We start from the raw sequence: 24,755 nt of genomic DNA, 5'->3' as shown, positions 1-24,755 counted from the left end.
CAAGAACCCATGACAGCTACCTAAAATGATCCCCTCTCAGCTGGCTCTCACCCTAGTGTAGGGTGGAATAAATTGTCAGTTGGCTAAGAGAGGCAGGGACTGATGTTCAGCAAGCAGCAGCATAGAAGAATGGGAAAAGGGGACAAATTTGAAATGACAGAAACTAGAGTATGTCCCGAAACGTGGATAATGAATGGCTGAAAGAATGGACTTACATATACTAAGTCCGAGATGCCATTTCTTGGAATATTCTCTTTTCTCCAAGGTATGGCGATCTCAGAGTTGTTGTATATGTGTTTGGGGAGCTTCCCACATCGGGGTGCAAGGGGCCTTGCAGCCTCCTCCCAAAAAATAAGTTTTAAGGAGAAGAGTGATTTTCCAGATTCATCTTCTCGGGTTTTCGGTCTTTTTATGGCTTTTTGGCACTTGGGATTTCAAAGGGAGCCAAAAAAGCCTTGGCAGTTTGGCATTTAATGTAAAAGATTAATGCAGTGAACTGTTAACAGTCTGTTCCCTGTAATTAAGGATTTGATTTCCTCAGCCTCTATTTACCTACTGTGGGATTCTAACCAAGTAACTTAACCAGATTGTGCTATGAATCAACCCAGTTAAAATAATAAAATAAACATTATTAATTTGATTTATTTTTGCAGATCATACATCTTAAAATGAATCCATGACATATGTTAAGTAAAAGTGCTAAAGAATGTCTTGGAATGGTCATGGTTGCTTTTGTGAATTTTATCTGTACTTGATTAATCTTTCATCCTTTTCACCAACTCTTCATAAGTCATTGCTGTCTGATGATTATTTTTTTTTTGTTCTAGGTGCTGATCATTTTCACAACTTAGCTGACTCACTGCCACTTGCAGTGGCCAAAGAGGCAAAAGTTAGTGAACTGGAGGATGACCGGCTGGGAGAGGAAGATTTGGTGTTTTTAGATCATCAGTAAGTATCACCCACTTTCTCCCAACCTTCATTGTCTGTCTTACTCATGTCTTTATATGTCCACTAGGTCTTGGACATGCTTGCAATGTAGCTGCTTATGTTTTTGTTCAGTTTGTTCAGTGAATTGCATGCTTAATGAATAAATGCTGGCTTCTGGTCAAAGAATGGATAATTGTAAGTGATTTGCTCGGATCTTGGCATATCAACTTAAAAACCAGGATAGGAGGAAGCAGTTAATGCTAAATCATCCATCTTCTGGGGAGGCAGTAGGCATCTAGGCAACATGCCATCTTGCTGAAGGAGAAGATACAACCAAGAGCTGGAGATGTGGACTTGAAGCTGTCAAGCCAGTAATGGCAACCATTACTGATTACATGGGTGGGAGCATACATGCAAGGGAAGGAAACTGTATGCCCTTGTGATGCTGTTAACACTCATGTCAGCAAACAAGGGCAGCAATAGACCTTAAATGTATAAATTCCCTTATATGTTGTAGCAGTACTTGCAAGCATGAACACAAAACATGTCCATGGCTGCATGCATGATGGCACCCTTCGGTTGCCTTTCACTTCTAGAGTGGGGGAAACAAATGGACTCAAGAACCATAGAAGGAGGGCTTATGGTTGGCAGCCATGGAGGGAAAATGGCATAGATTTGTTTTTATGAAGACTTGCCTTGCTTTACTCCACTCACAGCCTACAAGTCGCATGTCATTGCTTAGTGTTTTCCTGCATTTTCTCCATCAGACTCCTGTTTCATTTGGCATTGCACATGGTTATGTGGTCACTAATGTGCACCCTTGAAAGTGATTTCCCATTGTGGTGATTGTAATTACTGTGTGTGTGTCCATACATCAGTTTTGGAGTAAATGGAGGTTTAGATGGGGAAAATGGGAGCAATGTGACTCTGTAACTTCATATTTTTCTAATATTCTCTGTCTCTCCTTTCTACTAACACAGGTAGCTGCATTTCATGTGTTTTCCATAGGGTATTACTAACAGTTTAAAGGAGCCTACCTCTTTAAAAAATGTTCTCCTTCGCTCAGTTTTTCCAACCCTGACTGGCTGTCCAGAAACGCAAATCTGTTCCTGAAGGCAAGTCATTGGCAGTGCCAAGTCTAACACAAGGCTCACTAGGCAACTGTGTAGGATTCTCTGCTAGTTGGGGAGCTCCATCCTTGCTGCCAGTGATTGCACCTGGGTTACAGTGTTGTGTGGCAGCTAAGAGTACTTGACAACACAGTGATTCCCTACTATTGTGAGTGCAGAGTATTTGTGATTTTATGGTATTTTTTTTAAATCATTTAAAAAAATTCCCTTGTTCAGCTGCTGGATTTGCAAGATAATTTATCTACTAGAATTACTGTATCACCCAAATAATTTTTCTGCAGTTTACTATTAAAATCAATGGGAAATCTAACCCAGAAGTGAGAACGTCATACTATTTGTTAACACTTCTCACTTCTACCACCATAAACATAATAACAAGACACTGGTAATCAAACCATGTCCTGTTAATTATGCAGCCTGAGCATCTGTGAGCAGTGCCCCTTAAAAACCTATCCCAGTGCTTTCCTGACAATTTCTATTGATATGCCTATAGAATGCTGGGAGGACATCTTGTATCTTTAGGGATGATTTTGTCTTGCAAGTACATACCTCTTGACCTCCATACATCAAAGATATGTACAAAGGACCTTGGAAAGTAGGTACATCCAGCCAAAAATCTGAACATCTAATTAGCATAAAATGTGAATACCAAATAGCACATACGGTGGATATAAAACGTGTGCACACCCCTGTTAAAATGCCAGGCTTTTGTGATATAAAAAAATGAGACCACAATAAATCATTTCAAAACTTTTCTCACCTTTAATGTAACCTATAAGCTGTACAATTTAGTTGAAAAACAAACAGATCTGTTCGGGGAAAAAATATAAAAAATAAAAAATATACAACAAGCTGGTTGCATAAGTGTGTACACCCTTAAACTAATATTTTGTTGAAGCACCTTTTGATTTAATTACAGCATTCAGTCTTCCTGGGTAGGAGTCTATCAGCATGGCACATCTTGACTAGGCAATATTTGCCCACTCGTCCTTGCAAAAACACTCCAAATCTGTCAGATTGCGAGGGCATCTCTTGTGCACAGCCCTCTTCAGGTCACCCCACAGATTTTCTATTGGATTTAGGTCTGGGCCATTCCATATGCAGGGTAAATCAGGCCAAAAAATAGGAATGTTAATCATCATATTGATCTCACTGCTGCAGTAGCCTTAGCTCTACAGGTTATGTCCTACGTAGGATTTATCAGCTGGCCACCTTCCAAAGCTTCAAAGCACTGTCCACACACCCTGTCAGTTGACTTGAGCTGAACTGACTAAAAAGACCAGTTTGGGCACCAGGTCTTTCATAGCTTTCCTGTCATTGAACAGATCGATCCTCAGCTGGATTTTCTAGGATCAGCAGTCGGCTTGTGCTATTCCTGCAATGGACAGATACGTTCCCTTTGTGTAAAAACCTTTCACATTAACAATTGTTTGTTTTACTGTACATTCTTGTTTAGGAAAGTTATTTTTAAGCTACAAGTTTGTGTTTTAAAGGACTGTCATGAGACATAACTCTACTTTTAAGTGGGAGTGCACTTTATTCCTGTCAGTTTAAAAGTTGTTTACAGTAATTGAAAAACATTTTTTCTGTGGATAAACTGTGTTTATTTACTTCTGTGGCCTGACAGGGTATTTTAAAGTGCTTTTTACTGTGTGTTTATATGAAAAGTGACTTTTAAAAACTTTACATTTTTACTGGCTTTTCTGCTTGTTTTACCTGGGAAAGAGGCACCATTATAAAGCTTGACAATGGAACAAACTACTGGTCCTACAATCAGTCCTTCCAGCCACAAAAAGAAAAGGTTAAGCAAACAGCCATTGTCGTCACAGCAGGTTAGTAATTTGCATCAGTGGGTCAAGGAGAGCCATTGTTGTTGGTCCGGGGAGAGAGAACAGAGAAGCCTTTCCTGTTTTATCAGAATATTCTGCAGATTCCTGGGGAAGCTGCTGCTGCCATTGTCATCATTGCGTGCCCCATGTTCCTGTAGTAGTTTATTGGATCTGACTCAGGGTTTAATTCAGCCTACTGATCTTTCTTGTAAGGTGATTTCTGGCAAAATAAAGAGGGATACCTCTTTTCCTGAAGTGATTCAAGATTTTGAATTTGGACAGGAAGATGAAGGGACAGGTGCAAGATTTTTTATCCGTTTTCTGATTCAGACTCAGACTCAGTTGATAGCTAAGTTTCTGATTTACCCTATGTGGATTTCATGGTCTATGAGACTATTACCAGAATTTGCCAATGCTTTCACTGGCAGAACATTGATTTTTCTCAGTCTGTCAGGAAAATATTATGAGCTGTTACAGAAGGAATTTCCAGATCCTTCATCAATCAGTTCCTCCAGTTCTGATGGCTTTTGAGGATGTTTATCACTGCCTGCAGTTTTCCTGGTAGTCAGCCTGCTGCCAATAAAAAGGCAGTTAAGTATAAAGTTCCTCAGTCTTTGAGTTTTTATTCATCTTTCAAACCTGACCCAGCTGCTAGACGTTTAATTAACTCCAATACTTGTCTTTCTGATGTGGATGGGAAGATTATTGATAAGTATGGGAAAAAGTATATGCTTCCTAAGTTAAAGTTTATTCTGACTAATTGTGAAAGTATGAGAAATGTTTTTCTGCAGTTTCTTCTCATGAGGAAAAATCTGCTTTAAATAATTTAGTTTCTTTCATTGTACAAGTCAGTAGTCATCTGTTGTGTGTGACTCTCTTAACACTTCTTCCAGGGCAGTGGCCACAGTACCAGTGGCCATTGCTTTGTTGATACTTCCTCCAGGGGAATGGCAACTGGTACTGTTTTGAGGAAGCTGCATTCTCTTACGTTCCCAGAGGATGTAAAAATGTAGATTTTAAATTTTCCTTTGGATAACTGTTTAATTTTTGGCTACTGTGCTGCAGAGATGATAAAAAAGTGTGACTAAAAGGGTAAGTTGACACAGGGAATCTGTAAGATTTTTCAGGCCTATTTTTACAAATATTGTAAGAGATTCTTTAATCCCTAGTCCAACTTTGGCAAAAAAATCAAAATAAACAGTCTCAACAAAATGCAGTTAAACGGATGCTTAATAAGAAATGGCACAGGGGAGTTTAAAAAGAATTCAGGAACCCAGCAAAACCAAAGACAGTCTACCAAGTCAGAATGACTATTTAAGGGACTTTGCACCTCATCAGTCCCTTTTCCCTTCCAGAAAGTCTGACTCTCCACTTTTTTCTTTGGCAACAGATAGTTTCAGAAAATGTGATGTCCTTACATTCACCACCACTGCAGTATTCATTACAAATGGGATTCCCTGCCATGAAACCCACCGTCTGGCCAGTTTATCAGAGTCTACCGTTGCTTTAAGGTATGCTGAATGTCACCTACACATTCCTTGTGTAGTGTAGGGCATAAAGGTGACACGTGTACCATCCTTGGAACTTATTTGCCGCCAGTCAGAATGCTGTTTTTAATCATCGGTCTGTTATCTCTGTCCGTTTTTGCTGTTTTTCTGTTTGTTGGCTTTCTGGTGCTTTACTTCGGTTTCCTGAAGTCCTCACCGTTGCAGATAAGTACCCAGTTGGGTTTTTTATTCTTTTTTTTTTATTGTTTTGTGCTGTTTGGTGTTAATGTCATCCATGAAGGGTAAATGCCAGTGTGGGACACTGATTCCCCATAAAGACTGCTACGATAAGTGTCTTTTTTGCCTAGGTACTGCTCACGACCATACAGCTTGTTCAATTTATCAGACATTTGTCCCTAAAACTCTTTGTAGTAGGCTTTCTTCCCTTTTATTGTATCTTGAGAACCAGTGTCTTAAGCTTCTTGTTAATGATACTATTGATAGAACTTCCTGCCCCGAGGAAGAAAAGATGCATAAGGTAAGACTGGAATCTTGCGCTGCCCAGACTTTGCCAGGAGTTTCTCCCAAGGTTATTATGAACCTGGAGGGTCACCCAGTTGTTCTGTCAGATTCCAATACCACGTCTGGGTTGGAGTCCGGTGAGGATCCGGTGGGCAGCACGTCCAAGGCTTTGCAGGCATCCATTTTAGGCGTTCAGGGGGAAACCATGGTTGACTATTTCCGAGGGGTCTAGAAGGGTTCCGCAGTTTCTCTTTAGGGAAGATGTTCCTACTACAGTTGTGGAATGCCGTTCTGAGTCTGGGCCTTCTCAGGTTTCTAGGATTGATGTCCCCTTAAAAAAGAAACAAAAAACTAATCATGTTTCTTCTGCTCCTAGGGATCCACAAAGTGAGCGGCAGCCCTTTACTCCGAGGTTGTTTAGTGCTTTACTGTCATTAAGGCCTCCTCAAGTGGGTTTGATTCCTTGGACCTCTTCTTCCCCTAAAAGGCCCAGAGTATTGAATTCTTCTGAGGAAGAGTTGGATTCTGATGACGAATCCCTTGCTTATTCTACCCATATTCCTTCTCCTTTAGACTATGGGTCTGAGGAGGACGACTCTCATACTCTAGGTAATCCTTCTGAGGAAATTTCCTTTGGGAACACAGTCTCCAGGATGATGGAATTTTTTAAGTGGGATTGTGCCCAGATTTTGGATATCCATAAGAGGTACTATGAGTTACTGCAGATGGAATCTCCTAAACCTGTGGCCATTCCTCCTGTCTTGGATGCTTTAATGGATGTTTTTTCCAGTGCCTCTAAAGCTCTGGATTCTCTGTCCTCTGCTCCCAAGAAGTCTGATAGGTTTTATAGGGTGCCAGAGGATTGTTCCTTTTTGTTTAAATGTCCTGCTGCTGACCTCTCTGTGGTGTCTGTAGCCCCTGATAAGCCTTCTCAGTTGCTTCCTTCATCCAAGTTACTGCCTTCTGACAAAGACAGTAGAACCATGGATAGGTTGGGTAAGTCGGTTTATAGTTCGGCTAACCTAGCTTTTAGGGCTGTTAATTATCAGACCCATATCTCTAGGTATGTCTTGGCTCTTCTTTCTCAGGCTTGTCAGCTTTTTTCTGATCTTCCAGACTCTAAGAGTAAATATTCTGCTCTTTCCTTGCTAGGGACTTCCTCTCAGGCAGTTCATCATTCTATCAAATGTAGTTATGATGCAGCAGATACCTCTAGGGCTGCTGCTTTTGGTTCAGTTCTGAGGAGATATTCTTGGCTTAGGCTTCAACCTTTACCCAATGATATTAAGGCTAAGTTGATGGATGCTCCTCAGGATAATGAACTTTTATTTGGGGAAGTAGCTTCTGGTTTATTTACGTCTCTTCAGGACAAGGGGAAGGCTTTACAAGCTTAAGCATGTCTTTGTTTCTCCTGTGCCTAAATTTCGGTGAAACTACCCTTCTAAGCCAGGCTTTGTTCTTAGGAAGTCTCGCCCACCTAAAGGTAAAAAGGGTGGTAAACGGACTCCTCCTGCTATGGCCACTGAGACTGCAGGGATTCTTAAGCCTTCCTTTCCTGCCAAACCAGGTGCTGTCTGACTATCCACCTGTTCCCAGCCACATTCCTCTTTCTCTTTGCCATTCTCTTTCTCTTTGGCTCCGAATCACCCAGGATTCTTGGGTTCTGTCAATAACTTGGCAGGGGTACTTCATGGTCTGGATTTCCCACCCTCCTTTTATGGGCATTCCTCAGCCTCCTCGGAAACAACTTCCTTTTCCTCACAGAGGTTCTTTGAGACCTCTTATCTCAGGGTACTATTCAAGAGGTGCCTGTGCCCCAAAAGGGAAATGGGTTTTATTCAAGAGTGTTTCTAATGCCCAGAAAAGAAGGTAGTTGGAGACCTAGTCTAGACTTCTCAAATCTAAACACTTTTCTGAAGGTGCCTTCCTTTTGGATTTTATCCCTTCAGCCCCTTATTCCTTTTTTGCTCCCTCAAGCCTTACTGGCGTCTCTGGACCTCAAGGATGCTTATCTCCATATTTCTAGCCATCCTCTTTTCAGGAGATTTTTGCATTTCTCTGTTGCTTCCTGGCATTTTCAGTTCTGTGCTTTGCTCTTTGGCATTTTTACTGCCCCAAGGGTATTCACCAAATGCCTCACTCCTGTGATTGCGTTCTGCAGGCTTCAGGGGATCCAAATATTTCCTTATTTGGACGACCTGCTGAATCAGACATCTTCTCCAGAGGTCCTTTTGCTAAATCTTCATTTTACCATTTCTCTTCTTTAGAACCCGGGGTTCACGATGAATGTCAAAATGTCTTCCCTGACTCCCTCTCAGGATCATGTCTTTCTGGGTTGCAGGATTCAAATGATGCCAATGATGGCATCCCTGCCTCATCCAAAGTCATTAAATCTCATTTCTTTCTTTCAGACTATTCTTCCCCTGGCCTCCATTACAGCCAGGGAGTTTCTGAGAGCTCTAGGGTTCATTGCTTCCACCATTTCAATGCTCCCTATTGGCCAAACTCCACTTAAGGAAGTTCCAGTGGTTTATGAAGTTGGTGTGGTTTTAGCATGCACATCCTCTAGACTTTCCTGTTCCTCTTCTCTCGTGTCTTAAGAAAGAACTTCTGTGGTGGATTGGATTCAACAGTTGTTTCTGAATCCAGGGCTCCCTTTTCAACCTCCTCTTTCGTCTTGGGACCTGCTCGCAGACACTTCAGATGTGGGATGGGGAGCAACATTTGGCTCCCTGAGGGTTCAGGGAGTGTGGTTGCCTCATCAGCAGAAGGAACACATTAGTGTCAAAGAGATGAGAGCTTTTATGCTGGTTCTTCAAGCCTTTCATCCTCTCTTTTCTCCGGGTCCTCTCAAGGTATTCACAGACAGTACTACAGTCATGTGGTATATCAGCAAACAGGGGGTACGAGATCTTACCGTCTTTGCCAGCTAGCACTTCTGGTATGGAATCTGGCTGTTCAGTATCAAGTGACGCTTCAGGCAGTTTATATTCCTTTAGATCAGAATATTGTGGCAGACAATCTAAACAGGTCCTTCACTCAATCCCACAAGTGGATGTGTTTCTGGACATTGTTCACCAGTGCGGTACTTCTCAAGTAGATCTCTTTGCCTCTCCTCTGAACAGACAGCTTCCTCTGTTTTGTGCCAGAGTCCCAGGTCCTCTGGTATGGAAGGTGGACGCCCTCTCATTTTCTTGGAAGGGGATGTTTCTTTATGCATTCCCTCCCCTTCCTCTCATTCCAAGAGTCCAGTTCAGATTCAACAGGATGCTCCCAAAATCTTGTTGGTTACTCCCTTTTGGCCATGACAGCACTGGTTACCTATTCTTCTGCATCTAGCCAAGGGCAGTCATTACAAGTTACTTCACAGGACGGATCTCCTCACACAAGACAATGGGTCTCGCATCCATCCCTACTTGTCCACAACTGACACTGTGGGTCGTGCTACAGGCCCTACAGAGGACCAGGAAACCTTCTACTAGGAAGTCCTACTTGTCTAAATGGAAGAGGTTTTCTATTTGGTATCTTTCTCGTGACCTGGACCCCCTTTCTGTGGATTTTCCTTTGGTTCTGTCTTATTTGTGTGAGTTGCTCAATGCTGGTTTGGCCTATTCTTCTATTAAGGCACACTTATTAGCTCTTTCTGCTTGTCAGCCTTTAACTCCCCCGTTAGCTTCTAGATTTGAGGCTAAACAATTTCTTAAAGGTGTCCTTAATATTAGACCACCCAGGAAGGCTGTTCCTCCTCCCTGGGATCTTAATTTCGTTCTGGAAAAATTGACTCCAGCTCCTTTTGAGCCTACTGTTTCAGCTTCCTTGCAACATTGTTCTTGGAAGACAGTTCTTTTGTTAGCTGGTACTTCTGCCAGATGGGTGTCTTTGTTGCAAGCCCTTATGGCTTGTCCACCTTTTTTGATATTTCAAGAGGACAGGGTGCCCTTGTGTACTAATCCTTCTTTCATGCCCAAGGGGGTTAATGAGTTGTCACTTAATCAGTCTATTAATTTGCTTACATTTACCCCTCTCCGCAATCTGACAATGAGAGGGAGCTGCATACCTTAGATATGCATAGACAGCTCAGATTTTATTTGGATAAAACTAAAGCTATCAGGAAAGCTGTCCAGTTATTTATTTCCTTTCATCGTAGGTCTTTCAGTTTGGCTGTTTCCAAGCAAACTATTTCCACTTGGATTTCAAAGGTTATTTCCTTTTGTTACACTTTTCATGGTGAGAGCCTTCCTTCTTCTGTAAAGGCTCATTCCACTAGAGCTGTGGCTTCTTTTGATGCTTTTTTCAAAGGCTTAGATGCTAATTCTATTCTTGAAGCTGCTACCTGGACTTCTGTGCATACCTTTACTAAACATTACCAGTTGGATGGTATCTCCAGAGCTATGGCTGGTTTTGCCAATGCTATTCTTCATGGCTTTTTAGAGGCTGTGCTTCTGCTTCCTCCTTTGAGCTTTGGCACTCTCCCATTTGTAATGAATACAGCAGAGGTGAATGTAAGGACATGGTACAGTTGTGTAAAATCTTACCATAACAGTAGATGTTCTTGCCTTCACCAACTGCAGTATTCACTCCCTCCCTCCACCCCCCTAGTTTTTTATTCCTTCCTGGAGGTACAGGTTCTCCTTGGTTTTCCTTGGACTGCTGTTCCTACTGGGGCAATCAGTTCTGAGGATGGTATGCCTGAACGCCACCTTTATGCCCTACGCTACACAAGGAAGTGTGTAGGTGATGTTCAGCATACCTTAAAGCAATGGAAGACTTTAGTAAACTGGTCGGACGGTGGGCTTCATGGCAGGAAATCCCATTTGTAATGAATACTGCAGTGGTGAAGGCAAGGACATCTACTGTTATGGTAAGACTTTAGACAACTGTACTTTCTGAGGATCATTCATCAAGGTTACAGAAGATACTGGGAGGAAATTCCTTCTTTTCAGGGGGTAATTCCCCATTCCACAGGGCCAAATTCCTTTATTTCAACCTGGAAACATCAAAAATATGGACAAAGGCCCATGAAAAATGGGTACAAATCTGTATGCTGATTAACATAAATTTGCATACATAATTATGTAACAGCGCCCGCTCCAGTGGAATTGTGGGATACCAACTTTCAAACACAAACTGAAGAACAGACAACCAAAATACGGACCCAGAGCTAAGACCCTGTAGTAAATGGTAACCATTTTTTTTAAATGTGTAGCAATGTGTAGCAATGATGTTCACTGGGAAGGGAGAAGATGATGAACCTTAGGATTGTGTTTTTGGTGACTTGCAGTATGTGGGTTTTGTGGTAAAAGTAGGGCATTTAATGATAAGCAATATTCTAATCCTAGCTAAAGAATATTATAATTTGCTAGGACTTCCAAAAGCCATTCTCCATGACCTACTGATCAGTGGCGTAGCTAGAGTTCATAGGTTCATAGGTTCATAGGTTCATACTAGGCTATCTGCCCTAGGGCATTTATAAGCCTAGCCAGAATGTATTTGGCTTTCGCCACCCATTTTAAATTTATTTTGCTATGCCCTTTTTCGAGGTTAGTATACTGTGCCTCTATCTAACAGTGACACCCCGTGGGCTTTCTTTGAGTTTGCCGTCCTTCCCCTCCTCACAAAATCATGGTTAAGTGGGCCACCCCATACACAGCCCCCCCCCCCCCCCTTAGCCATTCTAATATCCTATTACTTGGCTATTTCGCCCCATTTACCTTAAACACTGTAATGTGCACACTGCTTTACTTCTACAATGATTATTTGGATTTCATTTAAAACTTTTAACATGTTATAGCACAAACAATAATAGACATTGACTAAACAAAGCAATACAGTCTCACAATGAAAATAGACTTAGCATTAAAACTTCTCTGCCCTTGAATCTCGCATTCATTAAAACAACATTGAAACCCACATTCAAAGAAAATGCATCTGGCCAGTGGTGGATAAAGATTACCTTTGGGCTGTTTTCAGATCACAGGCCCCTTGCACACAAAACATACATGTGTTCTTTGATACACCTTCCTGATTGTATTAAATTATATTCCTTGTATAATATAGCACACTTGTTAGAGTGTGTGTTAAATTTATTGTTTTGAACATTTATCCAGTAAGCAGTGAAACAAAATGCATGAACCAGTAATGAAAAAACTGCCCAATTCAGAACATTTCCATCATAAAAGTCCACTGAAACTTCTACAATCCACCAATATCAGTAAATATGTACAATCTCTGCAGAAGTAAAAGTCATCTAAATAATTCCACATTAAAGAGATCTGTAACTAATGAAGAGGTTGCTGCTAGCAAACAACTTTATATTTCATTGTTTTATCTACAAATAAAGTGCCTATTGCCCTTGAGGAATAAACTGCCTATGTTATGTTAAAAAAAATGATAATTTGCTAGTAATATTGCAGTAGAGAATAGATGGCAAACTGATAACAGGTTCATAGTTACTAGGTATCTCCACCAAAGAAGACATTCATCGGGCTGCAACATCCAAACCCTCTAAAAGTATAACACAGTATCAGCAATCCATCTACATACTATGGGAGTAGAACCAACAGTCTTCCTCATTGAAAGCAAGTATTCTACCTGTTGTGCTACTAACACAATCAGACTTGGTATAAGCAGCACTAAACCTCTCTCCCACCTGAAGAACTATGCAGCATAAGAACTCTGGAAAAAGCCAAAATTTATTTGGGGGGGGGGACAAAGGCCCCAAACCAGGGACACATTTTAAACATTGCTTGTATAATCTTAGAAAGTTGCTAGAATAAAATGTTTTGTGTTACCATGTGTTTCTTGAAATTTAGGAAGACTGAAACTTAATTGGCTATCATTATTTAGTGAATTCAGTTATCACTGCTTTGCCAGAAAAACACAGATTTTAAGAAGAACAGACCAAAAGTATGAGCCAAACATTCCAGGATTGAAAATGGTGGTTTGGGTAGAGAATTCTTGCTACTTTTACTTAAGGTACAGGGTTTGAGTCTACCTACCAGTTATACATAACTGTCGCATTTTACATACACACACACACACACACACACACACACACACACACACACACACACACACACACACTCACCTCAAAGTGTCTGTCTGTGTTCTCTCAGTGTCCGTCTGTGTTCTCTCAAAGTTAAGCAAAAGCACACCTCTCTTGAAGTGACTGTGTTTGCTACCTTGAACAAGAAGCAAATACATTAACTTACGAGGAGGAAAAACATACTTGAGAGCAAATGTGAAATGGCCATTGTCACCAGGCAGGCAGGTTTTCAATTAAAGCAAAACAGCCAGCCTTACTTAACCGCAATAAATAAATGAATTCAGTTAAAACAAAATAGCCTTACTTACGAGCGATAAAATGCAAACTTGAAACTGCGATAAATAAATGCAAACTTGAAACTGCTGCCAGTGTAAAATATAGCTGCACATATCGGGCAGCAATTAAATTAAAGCAAAACAGGCCTTAGCGGTAAATGCAAACTTGAAACTGCGAGGTGAGGAATACAGCCCAACACTAAGGGACTCTGGCTAATAAAGTTCGCAGATGACTGCAAACTGGGAGCTGTTATTGAATCCCCTTATGATGTGGATATTCTACAAAAGGGCCTTACAGAAACAGATGATTGGTGCCAGAGCCATGGGCTGAAGCTCAATGCCAAGAAATGTATAGTTATCCCCTTTGGGGAAAAAACATGTACCTGTGAATTACCACATAGGTGGCAGTACACTAAACACCGAAAGTGTGATAAGAGACTTGGGGACGCATTGGTCTCACCTTCGATAACCACATCTCCACAACAGTCAGGAAATCCTTCTGTGTGGCACACCTTATCACTAAGGGCTTTTCATCCAGAAAAAAAGGAGGGCATTGTCTCACTGTACTCGTCCCTTATTAGACCCATTATAGAATACAACGCCCCATTTGGTGTGTACCTCTCAAGACATCTGCAACAACTGGAATGGCCGCAGAAATACCTCACTAAAAGAATCACAGACCTAAAGCAGATGCTCTATGCTGACCATCTAAAAAAACTCTAGCTATACTCTGTCGCATATCATCTACTCAGAGGCAATCTCTGCATAACATACAAGGCCATGTCAAACCCAGAGCTGTTGGACTTGCTACACTTAAAGAAATCCCAATCCCTCAGAGCCACACGCTCCAGGGATCTAAACCTTGTCAGCACAATGAACAAAACATGCTGGAGAGATAGGTTCCTGACCCAGAGACTCCCCAGACTCTGGAATAGACTGCCCATACATGTCAAGCAGAGTGCCTCATTGACCCTCTTCAAAAGGAACCTTGACAATTGGATGGGAGATAGGAAATTCACTCCGGGGATCACGTCAGTCGCTCTGCTAGACAGGGGTCCAGGGAAGTAAATTTTGTGGGAAGAAATAGCCAGACAATTATTATGGCTATGCTTGTATAGGCCCTAGGGCCAATAGCCTAGTACCAACCTATGATAAATGCAAACTTGAAACTGCTGCCAATGTAAAATACAGCAGCACATACCAGGCAGGAATTAAATTGAAACATAGCATACCGGACTGAGCAATGCAGCAGCACATACCAGGCAGGGGTTAAATTGAAACATGACATAATGTACTTGCGAGTGAGCAATAAATGCAGTCAAACAGCACATTACTAAAGCTGCCATACTAGTAAATCAATACCGGCTTGTGAGTGAGCAATAAATGCAAACTTGTGAGTGACTAAACTTGTCATCAAGCAGAAATTAAAAGCAGTAAATCAACTTACGAGAGATAAATGCAAACTTGAAACAGTTGCCAGCTGCTAATGTAAAGTACAACATACCGGACTTGCAAGTGAGCAATAAATGCAATTGCAAACTTGTCAAATGCCGCCGTAGTAAATAAAACAGTGCATTAGTAATGCAAAATACAGCAGCACATACCGGGTAATGGAATTAAATTAAGCAAAACATACCAGACTTGGGAGTGAGCAATAAATGCAAGCTTATCAAATACAGCACCAGGCAGGAATACATATATATCACCTACCAGAACTAGTTACCAATGTAAAATACAGCAGCAGCAATACTGGTACCAGGTAGGAAGGAATTAAATTAAGTAAAACAGCCACCATAGTATTTTCTTTTGCCTAAAGGTCTGTCTGTCTCTCGTGAAGCTGATGTCATTGAGCCCTGCAGGTGATAACTAAAAAAAAAAAAATTAAAAAAGCCAGGAAATTCGGAAATTAAAGGGGCCATGCGGGAAACCATGGCACCCTAATATTTTGCCCTCAAAACCGGCATTTACTTAGGAATTTGGTATGCTTGAGAGGTATTCATGCTCTCCTAGGGAGTGATAGAACCAGTTCCTTCTTCTCATGTGGGAAAAGTTTTTATTTAAGGATGTTGTAGTGCCAAAGAGAAAGAAAATGCTTGGAGACCTGTTCTGGATCTTTCTTTCCACAACCCTGTTTGTGATGGTTCCCAAGTTCAAAATGCTTCCATTTCACAATCTGTTACTATAACTTCTTCATTCAAGTTTCCTGGTAACACTGGATTTAAAATATGCTTATTATCACTTTGTTACTCATCCAGACTTCAGGCATTTTGTAAGGTTTTTTATGTCTGGTTCATATTATCAGTTCTCTGCGTTAACCTTTAGATTGTCCACTGTACCAAGAGTGTTCACAAAGTTTTTAGTTCTTGTTATAGCTCATTGCAGGCCACAGGGTATCCACATTTTTCCATATTTAGATGACTTGTCTTTGCATAGTCTTTTTCAGAGTTTCAGGAATATCTCAGTTGGACGAGAGATCTCTTACACAAGCTGAGATTCCAAGAGGGTTAGGGTTTGTTTATTGGCCTTTTCAGCATATCAGCCTATCTGCAACAAGAGTATCTGAGTTGCAAAGTGTTATGGCGAGTCAATCCTGTATCATTTTACAGAGACAGAATTTCTTTGAGAATGAATCCTTTTATGCCTAAAGTTGTATATGAGTTTACTTTTTTTAAAAACACATTTGTTGAATTGTCACTTAGACCTGCAAACATACATTTATATAAAAGACAATGTTAACATGTTCACAATTACAAACATTATATATCACACACATTCTTTTATACAGTCATCAATCCAGCATTGCATAATTTGTTTACTTCTTGCCTTACCTTTACCCTCATTCTCCCTTCAAAACATTCTGCATGTATTGTTCCCACATTTTCCATTTTTTCTATGTAATTTGCTCATACCCTTTTCTAAAAATCCCCCTTCCAATTCTTTTATCTCTTACAATATTCACTACTTTAAATACAGTTGTTTTAGACTTGATTTCCATTTTCTGCTAATTGCATTTTTAACAGCCAGCAGAATTAAACATAACAAGGCCTTACTTATCACTAGGCAGTTCATATCTGGTAAACCCTGCTCAAAAAATCTATTCCCTAGTCACACACATTTGCTCATCTAATATTTCTGGCAAGAGTACTCTGTAGGGAATTTTTAAAATCTGCCAACTCATTATGCTCCGAAAACATTTATTCAGAGTTACTGCTTTCTTTCCCATCAAACCTCCAACATTTGACATTTATCTGAGGAAAATTTATTTTTGGAGTCTGCTTGGAGTATAAAAATACCTATGCAAATACTTTGGAGCAAAAATTCAAAATCTTCTAGACTTTGTTGCATTTTTGGGAGACATACATATGTTCTGCCATTGTTTCCTTGTGAATTGCTTATCCAATATATCTTCTCAGGCTTTTCAAACCTCTGATTGATTCCTATAGTTACCATCTAGTATTTTATGTGCCATACTAATTATCCCTTTTCTGTTCTAGGTTCAAATAAAAACTATCAGAGCAGATACATGCAGAATAATATTCAGGTGGAGGAGGAGTAAGGTCTAAGGGAAGGCAGGAATTCTTCAATTTATGTGATGTTGGACTAATAATAATTACAAAGAAAGAAAATATATGTGATGTATAATGTATGCGAATGGTAAAAATGTTAATATGTTTTTTTCTTTTCTGATAATGTATATTTGCCTATGTCGTAAGGTGTTTAAAAAATCTCCTTAAACTCACCAATTGCTACAACAAATTGTCTGATTTGCCATAAACTTAGCAAAGCAAACAATACACACAATTGCATTGCACTCTCCTGAGTACAAAGCTTATAATTCAAACACCCCTTTACTCTAATAACACATATATTGAACCAACAGCAATGCAGACAGGAAGTAAAACCACCTTGAATTTATTGAAAAATGTTAGTGCTTTCACAGAATTCATAAACTGCTTCTTCAGACATTTAAATAAGCCCTAAATATCATTTATATACTAGTATTCATATATCACTCATCCAGTCAAAAACAAATTTGGCAATCCTTTGGCCAATCACATCATAAAACACCCTGGCAACAATGTTGCAACCATTTAAAAGAGCAATACCTTATATTATTTATGTACCTGATTCAATTTATAATTTGCAAGACTTTTTAGCATATCTTACATGTGTAATTGAGTTTGTCCCAAGTTATTCTATGGTTAGGGTGTAGATGTGGTATACTTAAATCCTGTCTCCATTAATGATATGGCCCTTTAACCTCATCTTAGCCTGTTGCATGCCCTTTCTCTAATGTCTTCCTTCTCTGTTCTTGCTGTGATGTCCTTCAGTATTTTCCTGTTTTCCTTTATTCCATTCACTGATTCTTCCCAGATACTGGCTTCACACTTCCTTCCTATTAGGTTCGTAGGTGTTTACTAGGCTAAGGGCCTTTTTAAGCCTAGCCATGCATCCCAAATCTCTGACAAGTTCTGATACCTTTGATAAGTGTAAACATGGGCCTGGGAGATTAACCATTTACAGGTTATCTGGGTCCATTAGAGACATATGTACCAAACCAGGGATGAATTTCCGGTTTCCCATCCAGTTGTCCAAGTTGGACTTGAATTGGGTTAGGGAGGAACTCTGCTTTACATGGATGGGGAGCCTGTTCCATAGACGGGGTAGTTTCTGGGATACATACCTGTCTCTCCAGCAGGTCCCATTTATATCACAGTCAAGGTTTACGTGTTTAGAAGGGTAATTCTGGTGCTGTTTCTTTTGTGGAAATGCAGGAGGTTCATCAGAGTGGGGTCTGACAATGCCCCGTATGCCAGGCATAGATCTCCTCTCAATAGCCTGTAGGAGACAGAATACAGGGATAGAGCCTTGAGGCGGTCTGCATAGGACATATTACTTATGCCCTGTATTCTTTTAGTGAGGAACCTCTGTGGACGTTCAGTTGTTGGATATGCCTGTTTAGGTACATAGCAAAGGGAGCATTGTACTCAATGATAGGTCTGATGAATGCCGAACAGTGGAACAATGACTTCCTTGGACTTTTGTGGAAATGCAGGAGGTTCATCAGAGTGGGGTCTGACAATGCCCTGTATGCCAGGCATAGATCTCCCCTCAAAAGCCTGTATGAGGCAGAATACAGGGATAGAGCCTTGAGGTGGTCTGCATAGGACATATTACTTATGCCCTGTATTCTTTTAGTGAGGAACCTCTGTTGACGTTCAGTTGTTGGATATGCCTGGGTAGGTACATACCAAAGGGGGCACTGTACTCAATGATAGGTCTGATAAATGCCGAATACAGTGAAACAATGACTTACTTGGACTTAGATGCCATACCTTTGTTTATACGTTGCGCAACATAGAATGATTTCCTCACCACTGTAGACATGTGATGATCAAAGGCTAGATTACTATCTATGTGTGTCCCTAAGTCCCTGACTTACTGGGTCAACTCTAAGGGGTGTGTTGTCAATATGCTAGTTACTAGGGATGAATGACTTCCCAAAGGATACTATTATGCATTTCTTGGCATTTAGTTTTAGTCCATGGCTCTGACACCAGTTGTTTCCCTGTGTCAGCCGCTCCTGGAGAACATTTGTGTCAGGGTGAGATTCAATGACAGCTCCTAATTTGCAGTCATCTGCACATTTTGTCAGCCAGAGACCACTGACATTCACCTTGACTTCTGTGAAGCAAATGCCAAAAAGGAGCTGTCCAAGGACTGGTCCCTGAGGGACTCCGCTTGTGACTGGCCTCTTTGTAGAGGTGGATTCCCCAATTTTAACTTCCTGGGTCCTGTCTGTGAGCTAGTTGACTATCCACCAGGTGACATACAGATTTGTACCAAACCTCTTGAGTTTGTCAACAATGCCCGAGTGGGGTATTGTGTCAGATGCCTTGGCCAAGTCAAGGTAGGCAGTGTGAATGATTTTTCCCTCATCCATTGCTTTGTGACCTTCTCAAAGAAGTCTACCATTATGAGTAGACATGATCTGCCCTTGACAAAACCAAACTGGGTTGGGTCCAGTGTCTGGAGGTTTGCAGTATCTCTATTGATCATCTCCATGATCATTCTTTCCATGGCTTTACATATAAGACTGGTGAGACTTATGGGTCTGTAGTTTCCAGGGTCTGTAGAAGGCCCACCTTTGTGCAGAGGGATGACTGTTGCATTTCTCCATTCATGAGGCACGAAGCCTGTTTGGAGGCTACAGTTAAATAGTAATTCCAGAGGCCCTGATAGGTCATGTTTCATGCTATTTAGAAGGCATCCTGGGATATTGTCTGGGCCCGTTGATGCAGTGTTCTTGGTCTTAGAGAGAGCATTAAGGACCTGTTCCCAGTGATAGTAGGGGGAGTTATATTTTTTTGATATTTCCTGAGGGAAGGTTGAGGGGGAGAGAGAGGAGTAAAGTTGGAGCTGAATTTATCAGCCTGGAGGTTTGCTATATCTTCTGGCTCAATATAGGTGCTCCATTTACAATGAGCTCTGCACACAATTGTGTATTGCCTGTTGTAATATTACCATTTATGCCAGGCCCTGGGTTTACCTGCCATCATCTGAAGTTGCTTATCCTCCTCTTCCACTAGTATTCCAAACCTTCTGCTTGTTTTTTTTTTTCCTTCCCTTTCTTCACAGAACCCTCAACTGCACAGTTTTACTTACTCCTTGAACACCTCACTCTTATTAGTCCCTTTCTCCTCCTGCAACCCTGCTTGTTTCTGTTGCTAGCTTTGCCTTTTGAAAAAGTGCTACCTAAAACTGTACTTTTTGTCTGTTTTATTGAGTATTTATTTACATTTATTAACCAGGTAGGTTGGACTTGGTCCACGGACCCTTTTCAGTCTTGACTTGAGCCAAAATGAAGCAAGAGTTGATACAAAGAATTCAAATATAATGCAGAAAATTTAAAACTATGCAGTTAGTAAATAAATATTTAAATTGTAAGTACATTAAGGAAGCCAGAGAAACTAAGTTCTATAATCATTAAAACTGCTAGATAAGTAAAGTAGCAATTGATTATATTTATTTGTTCCGGGTGGTCTTCACTGATCCACCCATTATACTAATTTAGCTCTTTTTGATTTTCATATCTAAATAATCCCCATTTAGAGTGTACTATATATCTGTTGTGATGTGTTCATACCTAAATTTATCACTGCGTATTTAATCACCAGAGGCATAGTCCATAGACGCAGATTTCAACAGACTTTTATTCGTCTGGACAAGACAAATATAAATATTGGCAGCAAGTAGAGGTCAGAGAACAAAGTGGGTTGCGTTATGAATAATGCTTAGAATTTCATGCCTGGGGCAATTTATACAATCCAGCTGTATTAGCACTGATGGATGATCATGAAATCTGTTTGTCTGTCTCTAGTGTCTCTTATCTTACCATAATGTGTAAAAGGGACTTTAATTTTGCATTTTTTTGTCTGTGATGTATTTGATTTTGTCAGCTTATCTTTAGCTGCTTTAACAAAAAGAGATGGAACACTAACTTCAGCTGCTAAAGCTGGAGTTAACAAACAGCTGAACTGTACTTGCTTATTTCCAGCCTGAGTATATGTCAGTTTCATTAGAGTACACAACTGACTGGATTTATGACATCGTGAAAACTGAAATTTCAGGGAAGATTTTCAGCACATGGTCGTAAGTGTAGAAAACTGCAGTACAGAAAAAATATGAACAGCTCACAATGAACTGGATTCTGACTCATTCAAATGGTTATATCTTTGTAGATGGTATTGTGCCAGATCTATTCCTTGTTATGAACGTTTGGTCTGTGTCAGTAGCTCAACAAGTAGTATACTTGCCTTTAATGTAGGTAATTTGCAGGAAGATCAGAAGACTGTGGGCTTTATTCTCACATCAGATGTTTTAATTCATTTTTCAGTAGTGACACTGCAGTGCAGCATTAGGAGAGGATGCGGAACTCCTGAGTGTGCCATCCTTCGCATAACATGATAAACTGAGGTCCTGTGTATATGCACTAGTGGCAACTCAGGTGGATGTAAAAGATGCTTTGTCATTCATAGAAAAAAGGGAAATTCCCCCCGTGCTCTGGCCAGATTTTACTTCGTCAGTGTAAATACTACCTTGGAATCTTGTCAACAAGGTAAATAAATACATAAGTAAATGCTCAATAAACATTCTTCTTCCTTTGCTGTGAATTTGCACTCACAAATACACATCAGCATACCAAGACTACATGGCAGGAAGTGGGGAGGAAGCCTGAATCTTCTGTGAGAGGTGCTAGGGCAGCTCATGTAAATAGATTAACCACCAGCACCGCCTTTAGGAGTGGGGGTAGAATACTTCAGTAGTTCCTTCCAAGGATTAATCAGCAGATCAGAAGGTAACTCAGTCATGGCCTACTTGTGAAATATGAGTATCCATGTTGTAAAGGGATAAGAAACAGCACACTGAATTTTACAGAGTTTCATGATGCTAAGGAACATATGCGTCTCCAAGACCAGTGAGGGCAAATCAGATTTTCTTCTGAGACATAATCCCTCTCATAAGAGCTGTAGAAATTTCTGCGAGGACGTAAAACCAGTGATAAACATCAAACTTCACAGAAGTGTTATCCATAGCTGTTATGATACATGAACTAACAGCTGGAGAGGTTAGTCAGCATTCTAAGGTTGAGTACTACTCAGCTCCAATAATAGTACAAATAAATGCCATACCCATGCCACATTAAATGTCAGGCCTGCCAGTGATAAATCCCTTATTAAGGACATTTGGTCAGGGTTACTAATGAATGATGATGTGAAGCAGTCCATCTTCATTCTCCTTCATCCATAGGCTGTACATTTCATAAAATTCCAGTACTCTTATGGCTCAAGGTTGATACCGGGTTGGCGTAGAACCATGTTGGGTAGAAAGGGGCTTTTTATTGTGCTTGGCAGCCACACTTACTACATGATCTAAGTTGCATTTATGTGCTTGATGCATTACTTGTTTCTATTTTTATACTCTGCATAGATTGACTAGGATATTCTGATTAGTGGTAGAGATGCCCCTCAGATAGTGTAGTGGATTGACCATACACATATTAGTTACCTTCCATGAGCTTTATTCACTGTAGAATACTTCAGTAGGGATTAAGGTTTATCTTAAATACTGCTTCAGAACTGAATTTTGGATTTTTTATATACCTTTCCTTGACTGTTTTCCATATTCACAGGCCAGGCTATTTTAAGCCCTCTTGGTTGATGTACATAAGTCTATTACCAGAAGAAGTAAGAGTATGGATCCCCTGGAATGCAGGATTGGTCCACCCTCTTACTGCAGATTTATATTAGGGAAATGGCACTGGCAAGGACAAAAGTCATTGTGTTAAGCAAAGGGTTGGCTTAGACTTGGGCTGTATTTTTACACTTGTGTATAATGCATGTTGTCTTTAATATTTGCCATAAGTTTATGACTGATCCTTTATATATTCAGCATATTAATAGCCACGCCAGTTCCTTTCTGATGATCAGTGTCGCAACAATGTTTCAGATATGCCTGACTAGAGCTCCTATACACTTTTTTTTTCTATTCTTGTCTCCCTTTTTTTTGCATTTATTTTAATAAAAATATTTTAAGTAGTAGTAAGTTGTAAAAAAAAATATTGGTTATTGGCAGTCTGAAAGGTTCTATCCTAGGAGATGCTTGTCATCTAGGTTTCTTTGACAGCTGATTATGTTGCTGAGCCAACTGAACTTCTTAAGAGAAACCTGCATTAAGAAAAAAATAGATAAACCATTTATTAATATTGTGTTTACCTTTGCTGGTTATGGTTCAGGTCCTGGCTGAAAATGGTTTGCAAAGGACTTATTTAACAAATAATACAAGATAACTCAAAGAATGTTGTCTTCTTACCAGAGGTAACACAGTATCCTGTCTGATACCCAGCTTGTTTTTTGACCAAAATATTGACTCAAAACAGAACTCTGTAGAATTACTTATCCTACAAGTGTACTTTAGACTGTTGCTTTTCTTAGTATCCTAAATCAGGCTTGTAACTTGGTGAATCTGTAGCTTTGTTAGACACTGGTTCTTTCAACTGTTTGATGAAACAGATAAATGAATGACGTCTCTGTATCAAGAAAATTCAACACAGGTGTGTCTGTAGATTTAAGTTTAGCACTGTTTTCTTGACTGCGGTGGTGGTGCTGCGGTAGCGTTGTCACCTCATAGCAAGATGTTGTCCCGTTCGATTCTCAGCTAGAGCGTCTTCTGTGTGGAGGCATACATGAATGGAGCATGCCTTCATTGAAGGTTGTGCGTCAGGGCTGGTAACCCGGTATGTAAAAATCCACTACCAATCATTAGCAGACCGGCATTCCGCTGTGGCGACCTCTAACCGGGAAAAGCCAAAAGACACAAACAAACAAACTGTTTTCTTAATATGTGGAAGCACTGGAGGTCATCCAGATTGATTCATTGTATGAATGACATTGGACTTGTTTACATTTAGACCACAAAGCAGGTTTGGTACCTCAGTCCTTGGAAGCTTCCCCTAACTAGCAGCTGTGTACCTTCCTTCCATGTCCCTGCAGATTTGGGTTCCAGTTATAGCCTTCAGAAGAATGTAATTATCTGGAAGGTATACAGACATTAAAATTTACTTCAGTAGCAGCATTCATTTTCAGGTAAGCACACCAGTCAGCGCAGTTATAATATTATTCACTTCCCTTCTAGAAATATCCTCATTCCTTTTTGGGTTGATATTAGACCCTTTTCAGACCGAAGGAAGGACAAATGCATAAATGTAAAAGAAGTAGGTATACAGACAGTTGATGAGAAGCACAGTTAAGTAATCAGGCACTTAAAGCAAGTACCACAAGTAAAGTAGAATTCATGATAAACAAAAAAGAAGCTAAGTCAATAAATATAAAAATAGTTATAGAAGTGTATGTTAAGTGGTCAGACTGTCAAATTTTCGACCACACATTCATTCATTCATTCAAAAAAAAAAATCTAAAGACTTAAATATTTTTGCAGGGTGGCAAGTCCAAAGTCTGCCAGCAGCTTAACCGTACCAGCTCTGAGACTGCACTACACTGGGAAAAGTACAAATTCCCAATCCAAGCTGTAATGCAGTCTTAAACATAAATATCTGAGAGATTACTTGATTGGACACAGCTTTTGAAAACAAGAAAAATATGTTACAGCTTTTTAAGTTTCAACGTACCCAGGTAAATTACTGAACTATATTTTAATCAGATGTATTCTAATCAGCTGTATTGCTGTATGTAAAATGTCATAGTGAACAACCCAAAAACTGTCATGCCATTTTTCCTTTTCAAACATCTGATTAATTTAATATTGTTACTGTGTTTCAGAGTTGAGCCTGAAGAGCAGAACCAGAAGGAAAAATTAGTTATTGTGGAAGAATGCGAGCTCATCACTATTGTGGCTGTCATACAAGGTCGTCTGGAAGTTACAACTCAGCACATCTATTTCTATGACCTCAGTAGTGAAAAAGAGGAGACAGAATGGGGTGAGTCATATAGACACTGTATTTGCATCATAATGCATAAGGA

At 40.1% G+C, this 24,755-nt stretch overlaps 1 protein-coding gene across 1 annotated transcript in view; it reads left to right on the top strand.

Annotated features, from left to right (window-relative positions):
• The window catches only part of NBEAL2 (neurobeachin like 2), a 3,059,867-nt gene that overhangs the window by 2,412,496 nt on the left and 622,616 nt on the right, over window positions 1-24,755 (top strand). The window contains exons 35-36 of the mRNA XM_044066003.1: window positions 828-948; window positions 24,555-24,712. Coding sequence (XP_043921938.1) covers window positions 828-948; window positions 24,555-24,712 — 279 coding nt within the window. The remainder of the gene's footprint in view (window positions 1-827; window positions 949-24,554; window positions 24,713-24,755) is intronic.

The sequence above is a fragment of the Protopterus annectens genome, chromosome 3.part0 (genome assembly GCF_019279795.1).
Source record: "Protopterus annectens isolate FY-2018-M chromosome 3.part0, PAN1.0, whole genome shotgun sequence".
Taxonomy (NCBI): Eukaryota; Metazoa; Chordata; order Ceratodontiformes; family Protopteridae; genus Protopterus; species Protopterus annectens.
Note: the sequence above shows the minus strand (reverse complement) of the source record. Positions and strands in the feature narration are given on the sequence as shown.